The sequence below is a fragment of the Microtus ochrogaster genome, chromosome 7 (assembly GCF_000317375.1).
Source record: "Microtus ochrogaster isolate Prairie Vole_2 chromosome 7, MicOch1.0, whole genome shotgun sequence".
Taxonomy (NCBI): domain Eukaryota; kingdom Metazoa; phylum Chordata; class Mammalia; order Rodentia; family Cricetidae; genus Microtus; species Microtus ochrogaster.
Genome location: NC_022014.1, coordinates 73,166,057 through 73,190,168, shown reverse-complemented (window position 1 = coordinate 73,190,168; position 24,112 = coordinate 73,166,057). Strand labels below are relative to the sequence as shown.

Below are 24,112 nucleotides of genomic sequence, written 5' to 3'. Positions count from 1 at the left end.
AAACCAAAAAAAAAAATTAAAAAAAAATCATTCTTTTCAGGGATTGGAGGTTAAAAAGGATATACGAATAAGATAATAAACACAATAGAGTTACTTTAGATATTTATGGTGGCTCAGAGACCCCTCTAGGATGAAATCACTTTCTAAGTAGATTAGGACCAAGGGAGAAGTGGCCTTTGTAAGTAAAATTGTCATAGACATGTGGGTCTTGTCACTTGAGCAGCAAAAGGGTTATCTAGAGACACTCAAGTACAGAGTAAGAAACGTATTCTTGTGCTCCAGCACAGGCGAGGCCACGGGAAAACGTTGGGAAGAAAATTCCCGAGACTACCAGAGTATAGGTAGTGCACCTTGTTTTCTGTTTCTCCCCCAGAAAGGGCTGTGGTCCTTTGTCTTAGTCATCACATGTCTGTGCAGTAGTTTGTCACGAGATTTCAAGCACTGTATCTCGCTGGCACCTCCACTTCCTACCTGGAGATCTGCATCTTACTATGATAATTGAGTCCAGGTTATTTGGGATAAGTTTCTTCTCATGCACACACATCCTACTTCAGGGAAGTTCCAAGCTATTAGACACAGAAGTGTGTGTGTGTGTGTGTGTGTGTGTGTGTGTGTGTGTGTGTGTGTTTGTGTGTGTGTGTAGCTTTAATATAGAAACCCTAAAACCTTGTTTGTCGTGTCTCAGGAAGCTGGTGATTGCTCTCTTGCTAGTCTCGTAGTGTGTGAGGAAGAAGCTGCTTTTTTTTTCTAAACCATATACCCTTCATCTTACCATATTTGCCCCTTCTCAGAACCACCTTTGTTGGTTTGTTCGCTTGCTTGGTTTGAGAGAGGATCACACCATATAGCCTACGCTGGCCTAGAAATCCACCATTCTTCTGCTTCAGCCTCCTGGTTGCTAGGATTACAGGTTTGCACCACTCTGTGAGGTTAGAATTCTGACTCTGGAGTTTCAATCGTTTTCTCTTAGGTTTATGTTCCTTGTTCCCAATCCGTGTTTCTCCCATCGTGATGGTTCTGCTTTTCCTTGTGCTTACAGCTCATTGCTGGGATATGCGAGGTGACGTTTCCTGTTCATTGTCCAGATACTGGAAGAAAGGATTTGTGCCTTTACAAACTGCCATCAATGCCGCTATCATAGAAGTAAGTGCTTCACTGAAAAGTTCTAGTGGCTACGATAATTCATTTCAGAGGCATCAACATTTTTAATGAAAAATGAATGTCACAGTTCCTTTGGCCTGCAATAACTGAGCCCCCAAGGCTCAGTTATTTATGAAGAGCATAGTTATTCTTCACAGTGCTCAAGTGTGGCCTGTATATGATTAGCCCTCCAAAAGCTCATTTCTCCTCTGTCACCGTCTAGGAGTTTTCACATGGCAGAAGGGATGAAAGGTCAAAGAGAAGAAGAGCGCTGTGTTCTCACTCGGCAGGAGAGCAAAGGGGCAAATTGCACATTAGAAACACTTGCCAACCCTTTGCTGAGTCACACATCCGACCATGAGGGCGGGGCCCCATGGCTTACTTACTTCCCCAAAGATCCTACCTCTCATCCCATGGCGAGGATGAAGTTTCCAAATGCAGTGTGGAGGGGCACAGTCAAACGAACAAGTATGTAAACCCAGATTTTTAGACAAGGAAGGGACCGCTTGGTTTAACACTTCCAGTTCCGAAATGGTTCACAGAAACCCGCAAAACAACACACCCACTCTTGTCTCACAGGGACACTCTGTGTTACTAGACCACAGCATGAAGCTCGGAAAACGACAGGAGTGCCGTCTCCAACACTTGCCCGTTTTGTCGATTGATGCCCTTTAAATTCTGTTTGCTTCTGTCTCTCTCTAGATCACAACAAATCGTTCTGTGATGGAGAAGTTGATGTCCGTTAATGCCATAAGCATGAAGACATTACCTTTCATTACTAAAGATACTTTTCAATATGAGTTTTTTATTGTATTCTGCTTGCTTTATTTCTCCTCATTTGTATATTTTATATCACGCAATGTTACCAATGAGAGGAAAAAGTCTAAGGAACTGATGAAAATGATGGGTCTACAAGACTCGGCATTCTGGTGAGTCATAAAGAAATCATAGACCAGTGGAAGTGTTATTTTTGCTTTATAATTTAGCAGTTTAAATTTGATATGTGGTGCTACTTGTTCTTTTGCTCTGACTACGAGGTTTAATCTTTGTTAAATCTTCCATGCAAGATAATAACTGTGACTCATTGAACATGCTCTTAGTTCTGGCTTTTTCCTATGCAGCCTCTACTATAGGGACACTATTGTTGAGTCTGTGAATGAGGATAAATGAACTATATAGTGTCCGGTAGATGACGAATGTCAGAGCAGGGATTCAGTAGTGCAGAATGGCAGTTCTGCCCAGCCAAGCCTAGTTATGAGGGGACATCACCACACTTCCTTATGTGAAGACAACAGTCTTGTAAAGGTTCTGTTGTGCTCGTGGCCTTGGCTAGTTAGGGATGTTTTGAAGTAAGTAAATGCTGTATTAAGTGGAGTATTATGACCAGGGCATAATATAGACTGATGTTTAGGAATGACTTAATAACAGCATTTGAGCTACATATTAATGTTCATACCTTACCTCACCCCACAAACACTTTCAAGTCATTTTGAAATTGATGTATATGTTTATATGTATACAGGGATGTATCTCTTTATGTATTTGTGACATAATAAAAGTAACCACTTCCACAGAAATAAAGACCTAGGAAAACAGTGGATGAGTTTAAACAGATAGAAATAAAAATAAAATAGCGTCTCAACTCCGCTAAAACCTAGAAGAGTTTGGTATCAGTGACAAAATATATATTATCAGGTCTAAAGAAAAATTATGTGCTCAGAGGAAACATGACATGTTTTGATATTGATTCTTAGAGGTTAATTTGCTATATAATACTCAAATCAAGAAAGCACTTGGTTGGGCATGGCCATGCAGGTGTATAATCTCAGCACTGGGTAGGTGGATCCTGGAAGATGTAGAGTTTCTTTCTGGCTTACCTGTAATGTCTACAGAGGCACTGAAGTCCTTCTTGATAAACCAAACCTAATGAAAACTCAAACAAACACCACTTAAAGCATACAGAAACAAATAAAACCCTCTACAAAAAACCAGAAACTATGGGTGTGGAATGGTAAAAGTAAATGGATTGGATGAATAATTATTGATCGAACAATCTAGTAATGGGTTCCCTGAAGTAAAATTATTGTCTAGAATCTCTCTTTCTGTGTAGAATATAGTTACAAACAAAGATAATCTTAGTTCTAACGTATATGGATTAAGACATAGACAAGGAGGAAACCAGGTCTTTAAAAAGTGAGGAAATTTTGTATGGCAGCACTGGTAATCATAAAGGAGTGAGTGTATATCCTGTCATGCAAATCTGTTAGGAGGGAGGAGAGGAGACAGTAGACTTCTATAGAAGGGGTCTCCTTTCAGTCCAAGGCAAGTCAGGGGCAGAATGCCCAAGGTCATCTCATATTAGGGAGATGCCAGTCAGGCTGATGACGTCAGACCAAAGAGAGACTAAACATTATGATGTCATTTTTCAGGATGATTCTAAGTATGCACATCAGTTAAAATCTGGAGAGATGAATTGATATGTATATCCTTAGAATTAAGAAAGAAAATGCTTTGGAAATATCTTTTCCAAGTATCACACATCTATTGGAAATAAATATGACTTCAACTAATGTAATAAATATAAAATGTAATAATTGTTTTTAAAAGTATGTTTGTATTGCTTTGCAAGTAAGGTTTATATAAGTTCATTACTATTGCCTCTCTAACTCCACCCATATACCCCTTTTAAGTAATTATTTTATTGTCTTTATTTCATAATTCTTCTATACTGTTGTTTTTCGATCATACTTAAAGTAGTCCCATACTGTACTTAAGAAGTAAATTTAGAGAAACAACCTAAATGCCCCCAACCAAAGAATGGATAAGGAAAATGTGGTACATTTACACAATGGATTACTACACAGCAGAAAAAAATGACAACTTGAATTTTGCAGGCAAATGAATGGAGCTAGAAAACATCATTTTGAGTGAGGTAACCCAGACCCAGAAAGACAAGTGTCACATGTACTCACTCATAAGTGGTTTTTAAACATAAAGCAAAGAAAATCAGCCCACAAATCACAATCCTAGAGAACTTAGACAACAATGAGGACCCTAAGAGAGACATACATAGATCTAATCTACATGGGAAATAGAAAAAGACAAGATCTCCTGAGTAAATTGGGAGCATGGGGACCTTGGGGGAGAGTTGAAGGGAAGAGGAGAGGCAGGGAGGGGAGCAGAGAAAAATGTAGAGCTCAATAAAAATAAATTAAGAAAGAAGTCAATTCACAGGATATGTTACACTTTTCAAAAATGCTGATATTTCTAACATGGGCCAATTCATTATAATGACATGAGGTTACAAACTAAATAAACAGTAAAATCCAGCTAACGTATTTTTACTTGGGTGTACTGTTGTAAAGTACATGCATATTTTGCTACATTCTGTAGGAGATGAATTCTTATTAATCTTTCAATTTTAAACAAAGAAAAGAACTCTGGGCAGAGTAATGGCTGCAATTACATTTGTGTCTTCCTAATTGCTTATATTGTGACTTTTCACATACCCATCAACTTAGGGATCACAGCCTTATTATTTGTAAATGAGGAGCATGGCCATATGCCTTCTTACAGTCTAGTCAGCTCTAGTAGTGGATGATGTTCTTTAGCAAATACTTAGTAAAAAATGTGAACACCAACACATCTAGAGCAAAATAATGTAAAAGTGTAGAGGTGTGCCATCACTTGCATCCATTTAAGTAAAGAAATAATAGGAATAGGAAGTATGTGATATTATCAGCCGAGGTGTGCATTTTTAGTTTTCTTTAATGAGTGGTAGTGTTGCCTGCAGAGATGCTCAAGCTCCTGATGCCCATAGAGGCATTTGATTGACATTTGACTGACCATCAGCTGTTATATCTCCTTCCAGTTTTACAGGTAGGGTTATTTGGCAATATCTAATAAAACTGATGACATAAACTTTGATTTAGTAATTTCACTTTAGAGATAATCGTCTACATCTACATAAGAACGAATGTAATAAAATTCTTGGCACCATTATAGCAAAGAGAAATAGGAAACATCTAAGATCAGAAGAACGCTAGACTATATTAATACAGTGAAATAAATAAGCTCTATATGTAATAGATAATGTTGATTGATAAAAGCAAGTTACATGTATCTACACAGCATAAACCATAGAGTTTATACAGTGCTCATAGTATTTGTGCAATGGATGCATATGGAAGCCTAGCCTTCAGGTACCAGCAAGGCCATACTTTGGTTTATAGCCACTTGTTTGGTTGTGACATTCTTTCCCATTGGTTGATGCCATAATATTTGACATCCCATTATTGTGTGATAAAGGCAATCAGAATACACCAGATTCATAAGCAGGATGTTTGCCAAAAGATTACCTAAGGGGGGGGGGAGATGGAGCGTTATAACAAAGAAGAGCATACACAATTAACTTCAGCTATATTATCAATATCATAGTTATTAAGCTAGAGTACACATACAAAAGTAACAGAGTTGTTCTTTAGATGCTTTTGTAGATGTAAAAACATTTACTTAAAAGGCTAAATAATTTAAATGTCTTTTGTCTTTGTTTAGGCTGTCCTGGGGCTTAATCTATGTTGGCTTCATCTTCATTGCTTCCATATTCATTGCAGTTATCATAACTTCTGCCCAAATTATAGTGATGACTGGTTTCCCTGTCATATTTACGCTCTTTTTCTTATATGGATTATCTTTGGTAAGTGCATACGTTTATTATCACTTTTTACACATTAGATCGTAGCTGTGAGTAGCAAACTTTAATTTCCTAGGAGGTTAGGAAGGCACTTTTTCATGTCTGGTGTGATGTGGTGTGTGTGTGTGTGTGTATGTGTGTTTATGTGTGTATATGTGCCTGAGCACATGGATACACATGTGTTTGCTTGAGAAAGTTTCAATAGATATTTGAAAATAATGTAAATCCAAGTAAATTGGGTCTCTTTTTTTCTAAGAAATGTTTTTTTCATAAAATCTTTTATTTGAGGTATTTCAGGATTTTAACTGTGAATCTTTTAATTGCCTTTAATGAATAAAAAATATCTTGCCAGGCAGCTAGTCCTACTGCTCAAGTTTACTTTTTATTTTATCATGGTGACCAACATCGGTCTCATGGAGGTCAATTTTCAACTTTATGTTGCGTCTTCAGTAGACGCAAGTGAAGATACTACATCAATACCCAGAGTTAAAGTAAGAAGAAGGGAGGGCAAGAGTAGAAGGAGGGAAGGGTGGTATACAGCTAGTCTGTGGACTGGTTTGACTATGATCATTAGAGTAGCTCTCCTATCAGGGAAAAAAGGCCTCTGGGAAGTCTTAAGCTTCATTGAGGTGCTACGTACATCACCTTGTGTCTCTCTAATATGAATTAGACACAAGCAAGGGACATTTTCTTCCTTCTATTTTTTCTTTTATCAAAATAGATTCTTTTCTCATACAATATATCCTGATTATAGTTTCCCTTCCCTCTACTTCTCCCAGTTCCCCCCACCACCCCACCCCTCTAGATCCACCCCCTTTCTGTCTCTCATTGGGAAATAACTGGCTTCTAAGAGATAACAGCTGAGCATTATAAATTAAAGTATAATAAGATGAAGCAAAAAATATCATATCAAATCTGGACATGGCAACCCAACAGGAGGAAAAGACTCCCAAAAGCAGGCACATGAGTCAGAAACACACTTATTCTCACACCCAGGACTCCCATAAAATACTAATCTAAAGACTATCATGTACGTGCAGAGGACCTGGTGCAAACCCATGTAGGCCCTCAACTTGCTGCTTCAATCTCTGAACTCATGTGCACCTTGCTTAGCTGATTTAGAGGGCCTTGTTCTCCTGGTGTCTTTCATCCCCTCTGACTCTTACACTTTTTCAGCCTCCTCTTCCAGGGGATTCCCTAAGCTCTGAGGAGAGGGATTTGATGGAGACCTCTCATCTAGACTTTCTGTGAGTAAAGTCAGCTGCAGGAGGAAGCTTCTCAGATCATAACTGGATAAGGCACTGATCTATGAATATAGCAGAGTATCATTAGGAGTCAGTTTATTGAATATTTTTAGACCAATAATGTTTTCTTTTGCACTAGGTCCTTGGGCTACCTGGTCTCTGATTGCTGGTTACCGAAGCAGTGTTGGATATGGGTTCTGTCTTGTGGAGTGGGCCTTAAGCCAAATCAGATGTAGGTTGGCTACTACCACAAATTCTTTGCCACCGTTTCCCTAGCATATTTTTTTAGGCAGGACAGATTGTAGTTCAAATGTTTTGTGGCTGGGTTGGTGTCCGTGTTTCTTTTTTTGGTAGCCTGCAGAGTACCTTCCCACACCAAAGTGACTAGAACATAGGACTGAAGGCTCCATGTAGGCAGCAGCTTGATTTCTCCATTTTCAGTGAGTTGTGTGGGTGTTGTTTTCAGCAATGGAGCCCTCTTGTAAATTTGCAGAATGCAACCCTTTGTCTGAGCCCCAGCTGGTTGTTTGGGTACTTCCATGGGACCCCCTTTAGCCAACAATTCAGTCCCACCACTGGAAGTCTTGCCAGGTTACAAGAGTGGCCAGTTGAGACTCATATCCCCCATTACTAGGAAACATCATTAGAATCACCTTCATATAATTCCAGAAAGTGCCAACTGTACTAGGTTTCCCATCCTTCAAATGCCCAACAGTTCCAGGCATCTGTCTGCAGCCTCTGCCTCCACCCTCCCTCATACCCTAGTTCCTGTCCACATTTGCCTCCAATCTGCACATAACATCTGCTCTATTTCCTCCTCCTAGGGAGATCCATGCATACCCCCACACCTCTTTGGGTCTATGGATTGTAGCCTGGTTATCATTTACTTAATGGCTAATAACCACCTATAAATGAATACATACAGTACTTATCTTTTTGTCTGTGTTACCTCACTAGGATGCTTTTTTTCCTAGTTCCATCCATTTGTTTGAAAGTTTCATGATCTCGGTTTTTTTTTTTTTTTTTTTTTTTTTTTTTTGCAGCTGAGTAAACACACATTTTCTTTATCTATACTTCTGTTAAAAAATATTTCGGTTATTTCCAATTTCTGACTATTAAGAATAAAGCTGCAATGAACATAATTGAGCAATTGTCCTCGTGGTAGGAGGGAGCTTCCCTTGGGTAGTGTCTAAGAGCGGTTGGGATAGCTAGGTCTTGAGATAGCTCAAATCCTAATTTTTGGAGGAACTACTGTATTGAGTTCCATAGTGATTGTATAAGTTTGCTGGCCCACTAGCAATGATGGAGTGTTCCCCTTGGTCCACATCCTTGCGAGCATAAGCTGTCATGTGTGTTGTTGATCTTAGCCTTCTGACAAGGGGGATTGGATCTCAGGAGCAGCAGATAAGGAGTGGGTTCACCTTCAGTCTCCTTGTTGTCCTGGTAGGAGCAGCCCTTGGGTTAGCAGGCAGTGCCTGTTGGAGCTGGGATCTGGGACACAGTAACAAGGAGTGGGAGAAGGTTAGAACAGGGAGATCTGCAGGATGGACAGGAGATGCGAGTTGGCGTGTGTGCACGGGAGGCAGCCACAGTTGCCAAATGTGTCCTGTTGCAGAGCTGGGGACGAGACCGGAGTTTTGGATTTAGGGGAACACTGAGAAAGAAGAGCTCAATTTTTTTTTTAAACTCTTAAAATGCTCAAGGATTTAAAGAAAGTGCCACATAGGATTTGAATCGTGCTTATTATAATTATTAACACAAATTATTAAACAAATTAGTGGGATTTGCGGTAACATTTCCATTGAGGCAGATATCCTCTGCTGTTTGATTTATTCTTTACATTTTCCACATAGCAGCCTTCCCGGCCCCTTGAGTTTTTCTTTATTTTCTCACCTTTTCTCCTGCCCATCTCCCTCCCCATCCTTCTCTACACAGAACTTTCTGTATTTTCTCATCTTCTAGAATGATATCTACAGAAGTCGTGTAGATGGATAATTTTCCTCAGTACACTAATTTAGCTTTGCTTAATTCCCCAACATTGTGTTTCTGCCCAATTCTTGGATTATCATTCAACTTTCCCTATCTCTTCTGTAGAAAGAAATGCCTAACAAATGGGTAGGACACGTATGGATTTTATTTTTTTAACAGAGGGCAGAGCACAGTTGGTATAGCTTCACACTCCTCTCCCTTTCCCCTTGATAATATCTTGTATGAGCCATGAGCATGGCTTTGCAGCTGGTCCTCAAAGGCTTTGAGACTCACGACACACAAATGGGTAGGACACGTATGGATTTTATTTTTTTAAGAGAGGGCAGAGCACAGTTGGTATAGCTTCACACTCCTCTCCCTTTCCCCTTGATAATACCTTGTATGAGCCATGAGCGTGGCTTTGCAGCTGGTCCTCAAAGGCTTTGTGACTCACGACCACTAATGTCTTTTCTCTTCCAGATAGCTGTAGCCTTCCTGATGGCTGTTTTGTTTCAGAAAGCTATCCTCACCAATCTGATTGTATTTCTCTTTACCCTCCTTTGGGGGTGTGTGGGGTTCACTGTACTTAACAAACAACTCCCCACTTCTCTGGAATGGATTCTGAGCATTTGCAGCCCTTTTGCCTTCACCTCTGGGATGGCTAAGGTAAAAAAAACAGGTTATCGCTGTTGCTTTGAGTGGAATTAACACTCGACACCTCTTTCTAGTCTCCTCTGTCCTTAACCAAGAGCTTTTACCAGAGTAACTTTCCTGCTAAATTTTCTACATCATAAAAAATTGCCATTAAATAAAAATTGAAATAAAAACTGCTAGTTCATTCAAACTTCTGTGTAAACCTGTTTTAAAACATTTTATTGTGTAAATTATGAATTAATTATGAAAATATTTAAATATGTAAGTACATAGTACGACAAAATTCATATAGTCCATCAGTGTACTTATGGACTTTTAAAGGGATAGAATCCTGTGTTCATTGTGAAACATCTCTATATATACCATCGTTCAACATGCATCCATTTTATGAAAATTACTTTCTTGCTGTTTACTTCCAGCCACGTTTGGAGTTTGAAATTTAATTATTTGTTTGATCCGTATTTAAATTTATGTAAGTGACACTTTATTTAATTTTTTGTGAAATTAAATTATTTGTTTAATCCATATTTAAATTTATGTAAGAGACAAAATATATTTTAAAAAATTAATGTTATTTACTCAGTATTATGTTATTGGGTGTCACACATGGTCTTGTATTTAACTACAGTATAGTGCTATGTACCATCTTATTGTATACCTATATTTTTCTTGACAATAGAGTAGAATTCCATGGTTTGATTTTGGTAAAGCTATTACAATTATTCTTTAATCTGTTTTCTGTATAGGTAGGAGTCATATATTGGGACTAGTGTATACAAACTTTAAAACTCATGATTGTCATGAAATACTTTCTAAAATGGCTACTTTATTTGACTTAACAAAAATGATGCTAGAAGATTCCAGTTTTTCTCAGTCTTCACCAACATTTGTTATTGTTAAATTTTAGCCATTCTAACAAATATGTGATTTATTATTGTGCCCATTCATTTGTGTTTTTGTACTTTTGATAAAACTGGATGCTTTTGATAAAATTAGTTGCTTTTCATGCAATATCTTTTTGTGTTTTTCTTTTGAAAATTATCTATTCAGATCTTTTCTTTCCCATTTCCACGGATTTCTTTGTATTCTTATTACTTATAACAATTTCCTACATATGCTGTATACCAGACCTTTCCCCAAGCTATTGCTGGCTTTTCTCCTTTCTTAGTGATTCCTTTGATGAACAGAGATTTAAGAAAAAAGTTTATTTTTATTTTGTACTGATATGTGCAGGGCACACAGGCCCAGAAGAGGGCGTCAGATCACCTGGAGGTGGAGTTGCAGGTGGTTGTGAGCCCCTAGACTTACTGTGCATTTATGGAGCTCATGCACAGCACTGACTAGAAATGGAAGCAAAGGAAACTTTCAGCATTTTGCTACTATATATTGTGTTTCATAGAGACATCTCATTATCTCTCCCCCACTCATTCTGGTCCATGCAGAATTATATTGCTTTATTTCAAATGTGGACTCAGTCTTGCAGCTTTGTTTACTTGAATAGTGCTTATTATTATTTACTCTGCCTTCATTAAAATATTTCTTTAAAAAGTTAACTTGCAAACTAATAATTATTGGTGCCATGTTATTTATGAGTTTAGGAATTTATTTTAACTTTTGTTTGAATCTTAGATTATTTTCCTGGAGTATGACTTGAATGGTGTAGTATTTCCTGACCCTTCAGGGGAATCATATGCAATACTAGTGACATTTTCCATATTGGCTTTTGATGGGCTTTTCTACTTGGTTCTGGCATTGTATTTTGACAAAATCTTGCTCTGTAAGTATTAATGGAATTTCTCTGAGTTTTCAGTTACTGATTACATAGAAAAGCTTTTCTTAAGGTAATCTTAAAATATCTTTAGAGGAAAGAATAAGTGTCTAATCTCATCTGATTAATTTAGTTATAGAGTAGATAATATTCATCCAAAATTATTCTAATGGTAAAACAATAACATAATTATATAATTAAATTTTAAATACAATTATATATTAATTAAGTTTTGTTGCTTTTTAAATTATCCTTCAAGGTATTTTGAAAGAGTGCTAGTAAGAATTTGTATCAGAACAACCTGAAAATGTAAAAACAGACCATGAGAGTTGGAGCAGGTGGACTGGTCATTAGGTGAGGTCAACGGGTCCGGGTGGACAAGACAGAGCACTAGAGGAGTTGTGTCTGAGGACAGTGAGGGATGTGCAAGGAAGGAAATCAAAAATTACAAAGCACTTCAGAAGCAAACTTTAAAAACAATCCTTACTTTGGTTTGTCTAGGAATGGGCCATTACACTGCAGAGACATTTTCTAATAAGTATTTGTTAGTCCTTATTCTCAGCATTTTCATGTTTTGTTTATACTTGCATATATATAAGTTGTGCATTTACTTTTCTTTAGCTTGCCAATAATCGTAGAATTCACATAATCCCAAAGTTCCTTCACATTCATTTCTGCACATGACTTTATTTGCATTTTTAATTTATAATAGTTCCCCCGCTTTGATTATACCTTTGATAATACATATAATAAATATGTGTTGTTGTACATATTTATGAGTATTTATTTGTATGCCCATGGTCCATTTTTTCTGGCTTATTTATGAAGATTCTTAATAACAAATTATATCAAATATCTCCTGTATTAATAAAAAATTTACAATATTGTGTTCATCTTGGAAAAATAATTTCTACATGTGTTGATTTTCATTCATGTACCTAAATATGGATTTGCAGATTTCAGTATCATGTTCAATTATATTTGCATGGTCAACTTATTTAAGTTTATAAACATATCTGTAATTTTTTATGTGCCCTATTAATAATTGTGTTTCAAAAGCATTTTGTTTTACCTCTCCTCATTGATATCTTTGAGATTACATTTTAAAAAATTATTTGATTTATATTCTGTTGAAAGGTCTATTCTATTAATTTTTGCAATGTTACTTTAAGTTTTCATTGTTTATCAGTTTTCTTCTAAAGAGTAGGAAGTTAGAAGGAAAAAATTTGCATGGTGTTTGAAATTTCAAAACATTTCATCTTTTTTGAGCAAGGCTTCTTTATTCACTATGCTGATCTGATCTTGTTCTTGACTAATCAGATGGGGAAGAGCGCCGGTATTCTCCACTGTTTTGCTTGAATTTGTCATCTTGTTTCCGACAAAAGACCGGTAGCCACCAGGTCATTGAGAGAGGCATAGACCCCGAGCTCCCTTCTGATGATTATTTTGAGCCTGTGGCTCCTGAATACCAAGGAAAAGAAGCCATCAGGTAAACACATTGGTAGCTGTGCTAATGAGCAGAAGGCTAAAGAACTGTCAATCAACCTATCCGCGGGTGTGTGATAAACACCGAAGGGGAAGAAGACCTTGTCTTTACCAACGTCATTTTGAACCGTTCACACCCCACAGCAATCGGCAGTTTCTCTCACGTGCTTCTTGAAAGGGGAATTCCCTTGAATTACCTCCCTATGGTCTAACCTTGTCTTATCTTATCTGACCTCCTGCTTCTATCTTTTAGATTTATATTAAAACTTTTGTTCTTTTGCTTTTATTTTTTTGAGACAGGATCTCCCTATAGCTCAGGTTGGCCACACACTCTATTTATAAATCAAAGAATTGCTGGCAAATGCCTCCATGCCTGAGTGAATGTCCTTTAAGGCAGAGAAACTGGATGTATAAAAGGCAGAGAAAGAAAATGTTATGCGGTAAAAGGCCAGAAGTTTGAACATTTCCAGAAAAACAAAAGAATGCCTGCCCCAAAATCAAAGGATTCTTTCACTTCTGAAATCTGGAAAACAACAGAAGTTTCTTTATTAAAATGAATATTAAAGGTTGAATGAAAGAAAATAGAAAGGAAAGGACGTGACTGCTCCTAGGTTTGCTGGAGAAGCACATTTATTGTCAGTATGTGGGAAGAGCATAGCCAGAGGCAGGGACATCTGGCGGAGTCCAGAGTGGACTTGACCAGACTGAGCTGGGCCGTCGGGAGAGCTGGGAGAGGAGAAGAGAGACATGGAAACCAGGTGCAGCAGCCAGGTGGCCTAAGGTCCAAAAGGGCAGGTAAACAAAAAGTCTGGATTGTTTAGGAAATAGCCTCTGGGGGAAGGGCAGCCCAACCCCTGGGCTGGAGAGTTCAGGGTAGAGGGCAGGGTATGCAAGCCACACCCTGTAACTGGTAGGGACTGAGGGACTCTGGGAGAACCTGAGGCAGATCCAGCTTTGACCTGTTAAATAAACATCTCAGCCTATGTCCTGGGTTTGAAACTTGGCAAAGGCCAGCTTTAAAGGACATGTAAGGCCAATGGACCTCATACTATACTAAGGAGGTCTTAAATAAAATTACTGATGAGACGTAATCTCTTTTAACTTTTATTTATTGCTCCTTAATAATCACATTGCTGTATTTGTTGTATAAATGTAAACATGAGACTCAAGCCAAATGACAGAGACAAAATGAGTCTGATACTGAGTCTAGAGAGTCTCATTTATTTTCTATTTCAGATGAAACAACTAATTGAAAATAATTTTGTGTTTATGAGCAGTCAAGTTATATCACATGTTATTTGCTATAAAGTAATTTTTACATCCACTGATATCTGTCTGTGCTATTTTTACCTGTGTGTATTGGCTAATATAAGGTGCCTCTTTATTATTTCAGAATAAGAAATATTAAAAAAGAATATAAAGGGAAGTCTGGAAAAGTGGAGGCTTTGAAAGGTAAAAAAATATTCATTCTTTACTTGACTTAACTATTAATACTAAAACCCAGGAAGCTTTCAGAATGAAAATGTAATTATACTAATAAAACAAGAAAAAGAAGTAAGAACCCAAGTGGCCTAACTCTGCCATCTGAACATTAACAATCATTAAGACTTTATTATAAAATCCTTCCAGATGTTTTATGAATTTATTAGTTTACAAGATTATGATCATACTGTGAAAAATATAGTATTATTTTGCTTTTCCAATGGCTTTCAAACACATTTTTGTATTTGTAGAGTCAGGGAAGAATACTAGAATTTGATAAAATTTTTAGATAGTCATAGAATTTGCACAGTTCAATTAATAATGTATTAGTCAACCAAAACAAGACTAATGAAACATTTAACAATGAATTAAACTAACAAATTGGTATCTTTTTTTTTCAAATTGGTATCTTATGACAGTTTTTAATTTTTATGATTAAGCATATTATAATGTTAAATATTCTAACATATATAGTTTTATATAATAATCATTAAACAAGTTATCACATAACAGCTACATTTTGGAGGTATAGTTGCTCTTATTAAAAAAATTTTTTTAGGATGAGTGTGGTGGCACATTTATTTTCTTTCTTCTTTTCTTTTATCAAAAATAGTTTTCTTTTCTTACATAACATATCCTGAATATGGTTTTCCTTCTCTCCTCCCAAATCCTCTCCATTTTCCTTCCATCTGTATCTACTGAATATGGTTTTCCTTCTTTCCTCCCAAATCCTCTCCATTTTCCTTCTTTCCTCCCAAATCCTCTCCATTTTCCTTCCATCTGTATCTACTCCCTTTTCCTCTCTCATTATAAAAGAACAGCCTTCCGAGAGATGACAACAAAATGTAGGAAAATAAAATATAGTAAGATAAAACAAAACTCATCACACTGAAGTTGGACAAGGCAAACTAACAGAAGAAAAGAGTCCTAAGGGAAGGCACAAGAATCAGGGACCCACACATTCACATATTCAGAGACCTATAAAAATATTAAACTGAGGGTGGTGGTGGCGCACACCTTTAATCCCAGCACTCAGGAGACAGAGGCAGGTGGATCTCCGTGAGTTCGACACCAGCCTGGGCTACAAGAGCTAGTTCCAGGACAGGCTCCAAAGCTACACAGAGAAATCCTGTCTTGAAAACAACAACAAAACAAAAATATTAAACTGAAAGCTATAATATATATGCAGAGGACCTGACCCATGTTGACTGTATGTTTGCTGTCTCAAATTCTGTGAGTTCATATGGTTTTTGCTTAGTTGATTTAGAGGGCCTTGTTTTTGGTGTCCTCTGCCCCCTCTGATTTACACTGTTTCCATCTCCTCTCTTCTTTTGGGCTCCCTGAACTTTGAGGGGAAAGATTTGATGGAGATATTCCATTTAGAGTGGTGTGTTGCAAGGTTACATAATGTTTTTTCATAATGTCTGGATGTGGGTTATCTGTATTTGCTCCTATCTGCTGAAGAAAGAAGCTCTCTGATCTATGAGTATAGTAGAATATCATTGGGAGCCATTTTATTGTTTCTTTTTCTTTTTTAAGACCAGTATTATTTGGTTTTTACTGTAAGTCTCTGGGCTACCTAGTCACCCAAACAGTGTTGGGTATGGGTTCCATCTCATGGAGTGGGTCTTAAGTCAAATTGAATATTGGTTGATAACTCCCACAAGCTTTGAGCCATCATGGCCCTAGCATATTTTACAGGCAGAGCCAATTGTAGATCAAAAACTTTGTGTCTGGGTTGTTGTTTATATTTCTCTTTTGGTAGCCTATAGAGTACATTTCCGTACGGAAGACACTAGACCAAAAAGATGAAGGTTCTTATGTAGGCACTAGCTTGACCTATCCATGTTCAGTGAGTCGTGTTGGTGTTGTCTTCAGCAACAGGACTTTGCTGTCAGTTTGTGGAGAGCAACTGAGAGTCTTGGCAACAGCTCTGGTTGTTTGGAGATTTCTATGGGACCCTTTTGACCCAACTCAATTGGATGTAACCCAGTCCTATTACTGGAAGCTTTGTTTAGTAACAAGAGGTGGCCAGCTGGAACTCTGTCTCCCTCATTGTTTGGAGACTTCATTAGGATCACCTTGATATATTTTAGGAAGTTTCCACTGCAGTAGGTTTCTATACCACCCCTAAAATGGCCCTCAAGTCTAGCTGACTTTCTCCACATTCCCTCTCTTAACCTCAGCTCCCTTCTTCCTCCACACCTGATCTTTATGGATTTTGGATATTAGTCCTCTATTCATGGTGGGGTGGTAAAAATATTTTCCCATTCTGTAGGCTGCCGTTTTGTTCAAATGATGTTTCATCTGGTTAGCACTCAGTTTTAATCCCAGCATTTGGGAGGCAGAGGCCAAAGGATCTCTGTGAGTTGAAGCTCAGCGCGGTCTTCCTTGAGAGATCTGGGCCAGTCAGGGCTACATAGTGAGATCCTGTCTAAAATAAATATATAAGGAAATAAAGTAAGACATGTGTTTCACAAAAGACCGAGTCTTCCAAAGCTAAAATAGATGATCATAAGCCCGACTTACATCCTACTCTGTCTGCATTATGTAACAACTGGACACTTCTTAGCTTAGTATTATCTCTTCCTCTAAGATTGTATCTTCCTGATTCATCACTTACCTCCAAAGTTATAAAACCCATGCTTATAATCTATACATATTTAAAACAGCGATAGTAATAAACAGTCTATTAAGCACTCAGGTATATTATGAATTATGCTAAGAGCTTTATGTGAAAAGTCTTATATTTAATTTTATGAAGGTCAAATTATTTTTCTCATACTTTGCTGATGAGGAAACTGAGTTTTATGTTTTAATTATTGCTATGACTAGGATCAGTTCCAGGGCAGCCAACACTACGTTCCTCTTGCCCTTGAAAATGCTATTATCATTATGTCATTATATTTAACTTATCTCTTAACTAGCTAATTAATTAGTGTGTGTGTACACATGCGTGTGATGCATTTATGGAGGAGGGCGCATGGACCATAGTATTAATGTGGAGATGAGAGGGTAATTATCTAGAATTGGTTCTCTCCTCCATTTTTACGTGGGTTCTGGAGATAAAACTCAGGTTGCCAGACTTCCTCACCGTGAGCCTCTACCCACCCACCGATCACCTCATTGACCCATATTATATACTTTTTTTTTTAAATTTAAAAACAGCCAATATTCCTGGCCAGCCAAGTTTTCTCAAATTGTTTAAAGAAAAACAAAACACAAATATAGAGTTGCTAATGTATATTTTTCATTGTGCAGCACCATGGTGTTTCTTTGGTTTGACAATGTCTCTGTACACCCGGAAGTCCTGGTTGGCTTAAAACCCTTAGAGATCTTCCTTTCTTCTCTGCCTTCTAAATGCTGGGATTAAAGGCATATTCCACCACATCCAAAGCAACATTTTTAAAGTGACTCATCTTTTAAAAAGTATTAATTTAAAAACTAATTTATTAGTTTTTATTTTGTAAATGTTTTGGTCCACTCCAGACTTCTGCTAGTCTGGATTCCAAGGTCATACCATATTGTATGTATTTTACTGATGTCAATGTGTCAGTGGCATTATTGAAGTTACCATAGTTCTTCAGTGTGTTATATAAAGCTTTGATAAATTCATCATGAAATTCAGTTGTTTTGTTCTGTGTGTAGGACTAGCCCTAATACTCTGTTATTGATAATGTTAATATCTTTTACTGAAAACAGGCTTGTTCTTTGATATATATGAAAGTCAAATCACAGCAATTCTGGGCCACAGTGGAGCAGGAAAATCTTCATTACTAAATATTCTCAATGGATTATATGTTCCAACATCAGGTAAACAAAAAGCAATACCTCAAAGACAAGATATTTGATAAGAGAATAGGGGTAGATATATGCTTGTCATTTTAAATTTTAAGGCTTGATGGATATAATCTTTATCAAAAGTTGTTTTCTAGAACTGTATGATTTTCAATGCACTACTCACTTCCCAGATTTCATGGGAATCACTAGTATCACTGTGTGTTGTCTCTGAGAAAATGTATTGCATAGCATGTACTTACAGTAAGAATAGTAATTGTTCACGTAGTTGTAATCTTATATATGTATTAGCTTATGCCACGATTTTATTGAATGAGACCTCCAAATATAAATGAAATATATTACCTTTTTAACATTAAAATATTTTAACATCTACTTTCTAGGATTAGTCACAGTCTACAATAAAAATCTCTCTGAAATGCAAGACCTGAAAGAAATCAGAAAGATAACTGGTGTTTGTCCTCAGCATAATGTTCAATTCGGTGCACTCACTGTGAAGGAAAACCTCACCCTCTTTGCTAAAATAAAAGGAATTCTTCCCCAGCGTGTAAAACAAGAGGTAAACTGTGTACTTGCTTACCTGAGTTCCCAGCCATCCATTGTCTTCACTCACAACCACAGAATTCTCTCAGTCACTTATCTACCTATGTATGAATGGAGTGAAGCAAAGGAATCCCATAAGATTGCCTTCTTTAATGGATGGTTAAATTTGTAAAATTTGGATCATCTTGTGTTTTGAGCTTTGTGTGTTTCTCACATAGGTACAACAAATTATACTGGAATTGGACATGCAAAGTATTCAGGATAACCTTGCTGAACATTTAAGTGAAGGACAGAAAAGAAAGCTCACCTTTGGGATTGCCACATTGGGAGACCCTCGAGTACGTAAGATTATGCATAGGGAGAAAGGAGCTTTCAGTAAGTGAGAGCTGTGCTCTTCTATCACTAATGGTGGCAGAGCTTTAAATGTAGCGTGTCAGGCAAGAAGAACCTGTTGGGTTTGCCTATATAATGAAACGCCACTATTTTATTTGTTTGTTGTGTTTTACTTATTTTCCATGTTATTATGTGGAAACAGTTAACTTGGAGGAGTCTTACTCTGAGTATCTTTACCCTCTGTAGATTTTGCTCTTAGATGAACCTACGGTTGGACTCGATCCCTTCTCAAGGCAGCGAGTGTGGAGTTTCCTGAAGGAACGCAGGGCAAATCGTGTGATTCTCTTCAGCACTCAGTTCATGGACGAGGCAGACATCCTGGCTGGTAACGGATCCTTGTATTTCAGTGTCATGTTGAAAACTTTGGGAAATTTCTAAGTCCCGTTTATTCCTAGGGCAAGAACCCTATCCTCATTTCCACAACTCCAGAGCAGTCTAGAGGACAGCAGAATCCAGTCCTGTCCTGGAGTTCCTCCTGGCTGTCCATTTGTTGCGTTGTAGCCAGTAATGAAAACTCATGGTGACATTTTTCAGATCATTGGTCTGTTTCCTTAATCTCCCAAATCTTTAATATATGTTTAAGTGAAAAATAACTGCCTGTCCCTTATCATCCAGATAAAGGCTGTACTCACCTGTACCCTGGAATGGTCACTATTTTTCTGTTTAGAAAGTGCTGGAAGAAAGTTAAAAGGATTAGCACTGGGAGATCCAAGTACATAATTTTAAAGATGTTTCAAAATTTTGAATGTTCAGCAGGAATAGTTATTTTTCATAGAGCATTTCTTCAGAATTCTGAGCTTTCATTTCTTCGCTTTCTTTGCTGGAGAGAAAAGTAAGGACTGCTAATATTCTTTCACAATGGTTTCCGTTTATTCAGACAGAAAAGCGATCATGTCCAATGGGAGTCTAAAATGCATAGGTTCTTCTGTGTTTCTGAAGAGCAAGTGGGGTCTTGGATATCACTTAAGGTAAAGAATTTCGGAGAAAAGACTATTTTATTATTTTAGTTGTGTCTGTGCGGCACGTGTGGCAGTGCTTGAGAAGGGCCAGAGGAAGACACTGGGTTGCCTTGAGCTGGCGTTGTAGGCAGTGGTGAGCCAGCAGACTTGGGTGCTGGAAATGGAATCTGGTCCTCTGGAAATCTCAAGATCTGCTGATCAATGAGACATCTCTCCAGCCCAACATATGTGTTCTAATAGTGGTCTCTGAGAGAGAACAGGTCTCAAGCTTTATCCTGACCAAAAAGATTGAGAACTGTTTAGTAAATAGTTTGTCTAATTTCTTGGCTTCTTTGTAATCTGTGTTAATGTTAACTCCAGTAAAATTGTAAAGCAAAGCCTTATGTTCACTATGGGAATACTTTATCACTTTCCAGTTTGCTGTTCTGTATGGCATGATTAATAAAAACCCAGAGACAGATATCGGGGTTCAACTTGAAGGCCAGGAAAGCAAAACAGCCAGCCACTGGCTCTTACTTCTGCCTTAGTTCAAAATGGCGATCCTGCCTCCAGGAATCTCAGAGTGAGACTGTGTGTGAGAGCTGTCTCCTCCTATTTTATATTCCTCTCTAGGGCTGGACTAAAGATATGCACCACTACTGCCTGGTTTCTATGGCAAACGAGTGTGGCTACTGGGATTAAAGGTGTATGTCACCACTGCCTTGTCTGTAAGGCTGACCAGTGGGGCTGTTTTACTTTCTGATCTTTAGGCAAGCTTTATTTATTAAAACACAAATGAAATATCACTACAGTTCAGTGCAGCCTAACCTTTGACCTTTTTATTCTCCATTTTCCTCATTGGATACACATTATACTGCAGTATTTTCATTCTTTCTTAGGAATCCAAGGCAATGTTCTCAGAAACATTGAGTATGAGTAGGGAGTGAATAAGGTTCCAAAGAATTCTGGCAGCTGCATCTAAAAAGAAACTGAATGTAGGCTAAAAAAATTCTGAAAGACAAAATCCCCATAGAAAAGGAAAGCGGGGATGTCTTGATAATACACTAATTTCTGATAGTCCACTGCCAGGCGCACTGATTACTTTCCCTGTGGAATCTTTTCTGTAGCATCACCCCCGCTGTCTGCTCATCTGTATACTATGTACGTAACATTAACTACAATGAGAATGATTGGAAGGCAGCTTTGCTAGCCCTGTACCACCAACCCCAGTCTGAGCGTGTGCTTGTGCATTTGCAGTTGTTCTGAGTCTGTGTTTAAATGACAAGATTTTCAACTTGGCGGATTATTGTGATTATTACTCATTTCGCTTATTTCATAAAGCTAAGAAAAGTAATAGTCAAAGGACTTTCTGTGTGGCAACGGTCCAAAAAATGTAACCGTTTGTCATTTTTTGTAACTATTAGTTTGTCTATGGATGAAACATGTGATTCAGAGCAGATAACAGCCATCATCAATCATCACATCCCTGACGCTAAATTAAAAGCAAAAACCCATGAGAAGCTTGAGTACGTCTTGCCGCTGGGAAGGACGAGCAAGTTTCCAGGTAACATATGTGACTAAGATGGGGTAAAATTAAAGAAAAACTTTGAGTTTTGTTACAATTTTTGTATTTAATGGATTGAAGTTTTGTCTTAGTCTTTATTATTCAACAAAATTAGAGATGAAGATGTGAGCGCACTGTATTTATTTGGTAATTGGTCCATGGAAGTACCAGCAGGGAGGAGAGAGACATTCAAAAGAGAAGGGGAAAAAACTAGGAAAACTTGCATCAGAGAGCGGGGTTACTATGGCAGGCAATTGAAGTGTAGCACCATTGGAGGAAAATGAGAGTCGGTGTTCTCATCCTTACACCAACACTGGACAGGTGTGGAGGAACGACTTACTTGTTTCTCCCATCCGTCATGAGTTAAGGATATACCAAGGAGTATTGACTACCTGACCCTTTGGGCTTGTTCTGAAAATGAACTTGGCATACATCTTAGGTCAGAAAAGGCATCACATTTCAGGTAGATGTTTTTAGTAAGTGGACTTACTATGTCTGGTGGGTACAGTGGAACTAAGGGTGTGACATCAAGGTATCTGCACAAGTATTTTTATTTTACTTTATGTGTATTTATTTTGTAAGGAAAAGCATAGCTTACTTATTTAGCATGATCTTTCAGCCTGCTGGGTAGCAGCAGCAAGCTATGTCTTTTTGGTAAGCAACCCTAAAAAACACAAACTATGTAAAGTAAACCATGTCAGATACTGTCATCTTGACATACACACACACACACACTCTCTCTCTCTTTCTCTCTCTCTCTCTCTCTGTCTCTCTCTCTCTCTCTCTCTCTCTGTTTATGATATGGGTGCTAAAATATTTTGTTTTATAAATGAAGAAATATTTTAATTTCTTTTATTTGACTAGCTTTCTTTAGGCATTTAGTTTATTAAGTAAAAATCTTTATAGGTCTTATTTAAATAAACATTTCTGTATTATTTAGTCTTACAAGGCAAACACTTAGGAATTCAGATCTTAGTCCTATTTGCAAATATACCTGTTCTCTTTGTTCCTGAAGGATCATGGAAGTGGCCTTCTATATTATGTTGTTCTTTCATTGGACTAAGGTCACCTGAGGTATAACTGACCCACCTTCTTGGTCAGAGGATGATAGGCAGTTATATGCTGGTACCACTTAGTCAGAGACTCTGATGTTGATGTCCCAGCCATAGCAGGCACTTTACACCAATCCGGGCTTCAACTAGTCTAGTGGTGCGTCTGTGTCCATTCCAGGACATGGGACTCCAGGTCCCCTGAATGCTATGCACATATGCTAGAAAACACACTCTTTGCTATGGTTTTTTTTTTGTTTTGAAAGAAATAGTTTTATTCTTCAATCAATAAATGCAACACATATACAGAAGGACATCCCACATCATCTCCCCTTTTCTATATAATTAAAAAGGAAGGTTTAACTTTTTTTAATATTTATTTTTTTTAATTTATTTATTTATTAAGGATTTCTGCCTCCTCCCCGCCACCGCCTCCCATTTCCCTCCCCCTCCCCCGATCATTCCTTACCTGTTTTCTCTCTGTAAAGATATTGGTCAGTCACCCAACCCATGCAGAAAGGCAGGATTTCAGAATCTTCTAGAAGCTCATATTGTCATCCATATATTCCACAGAAAGAGAGGATTAACTAATGTTCTGATCTTGGAAGTCAATTATACTAAAGATGCTGCCTTATATTAGCATGCAAGCCACGCAGTGGTGGCATACATCTTTAACCCCAGCATTTGTGAGACAAAAGCATTAGTGCCCTGTTTTAGAATTTAACCTGGGAACACGATTTGATTTAACAAAAGAGAGTTCTAGTATATAGCTATTCTCAGGACATGCGAAATCAAGGGACCAAGTGAGGCATGAGTCTGAGGAAATTCGGTATGGATTAGGAACTGGATTTTTGTGAGGGTGGAGCAAGAAGGTTGCTTAAAACTGGAACTCGGCAAAAAAGCAAAGGAGAAGTCCTGGAGGAGGACGAAGGAACTGAAACTTCTACTTGTAGTTATATGGAAATGAGATGCGATTAGTAATCTTTTCCTTCTGAATTGTTACCACAGACCAAGTCAACGTCTTTGCGAAAGACCACAAGAAAAGGAGAAAGATGAGGAAAGGGAGAGGGAGTAACAAGGAAAAAGGACAAATTTAAGACTAAATTAGAAAGGGGATGTGGTGGGGTGGGGGATGGGGCAACCAGGAGAGGTTGGACAGGAGAGTGGGGCTGACTGTGGAAATACATTGCATGCACAGGTAATAAGGAGTTTCAGAGAATAAATGAAAATATTATATTTAAAAATAATAAAAGAGCCGGGCGATGGTGGCGCACGCCTTTAATCCCAGCACTAGGGAGGCAGAGGCAGAGGCAGGCGGATCTCTGTGAGTTCGAGACCAGCCTGGTCTACAGAGCTAGTTCCAGGACAGGCTCCAAAGCCACAGAGAAACCCT

General features: G+C 37.9%; 1 protein-coding gene across 1 annotated transcript in view; it reads left to right on the top strand.

The window, feature by feature from the left end:
* The window catches only part of Abca6 (ATP binding cassette subfamily A member 6), a 62,859-nt gene that overhangs the window by 5,135 nt on the left and 33,612 nt on the right, over window positions 1-24,112 (top strand). Inside the window, exons 5-17 of the mRNA XM_005350664.2 lie at window positions 1,040-1,143; window positions 1,843-2,069; window positions 5,695-5,836; window positions 9,526-9,711; window positions 11,329-11,476; window positions 12,788-12,956; window positions 14,346-14,404; window positions 18,137-18,247; window positions 18,616-18,791; window positions 18,994-19,113; window positions 19,355-19,493; window positions 20,046-20,136; window positions 21,531-21,670. Coding sequence (XP_005350721.1) covers window positions 1,040-1,143; window positions 1,843-2,069; window positions 5,695-5,836; window positions 9,526-9,711; window positions 11,329-11,476; window positions 12,788-12,956; window positions 14,346-14,404; window positions 18,137-18,247; window positions 18,616-18,791; window positions 18,994-19,113; window positions 19,355-19,493; window positions 20,046-20,136; window positions 21,531-21,670 — 1,812 coding nt within the window. The remainder of the gene's footprint in view (window positions 1-1,039; window positions 1,144-1,842; window positions 2,070-5,694; window positions 5,837-9,525; window positions 9,712-11,328; window positions 11,477-12,787; window positions 12,957-14,345; window positions 14,405-18,136; window positions 18,248-18,615; window positions 18,792-18,993; window positions 19,114-19,354; window positions 19,494-20,045; window positions 20,137-21,530; window positions 21,671-24,112) is intronic.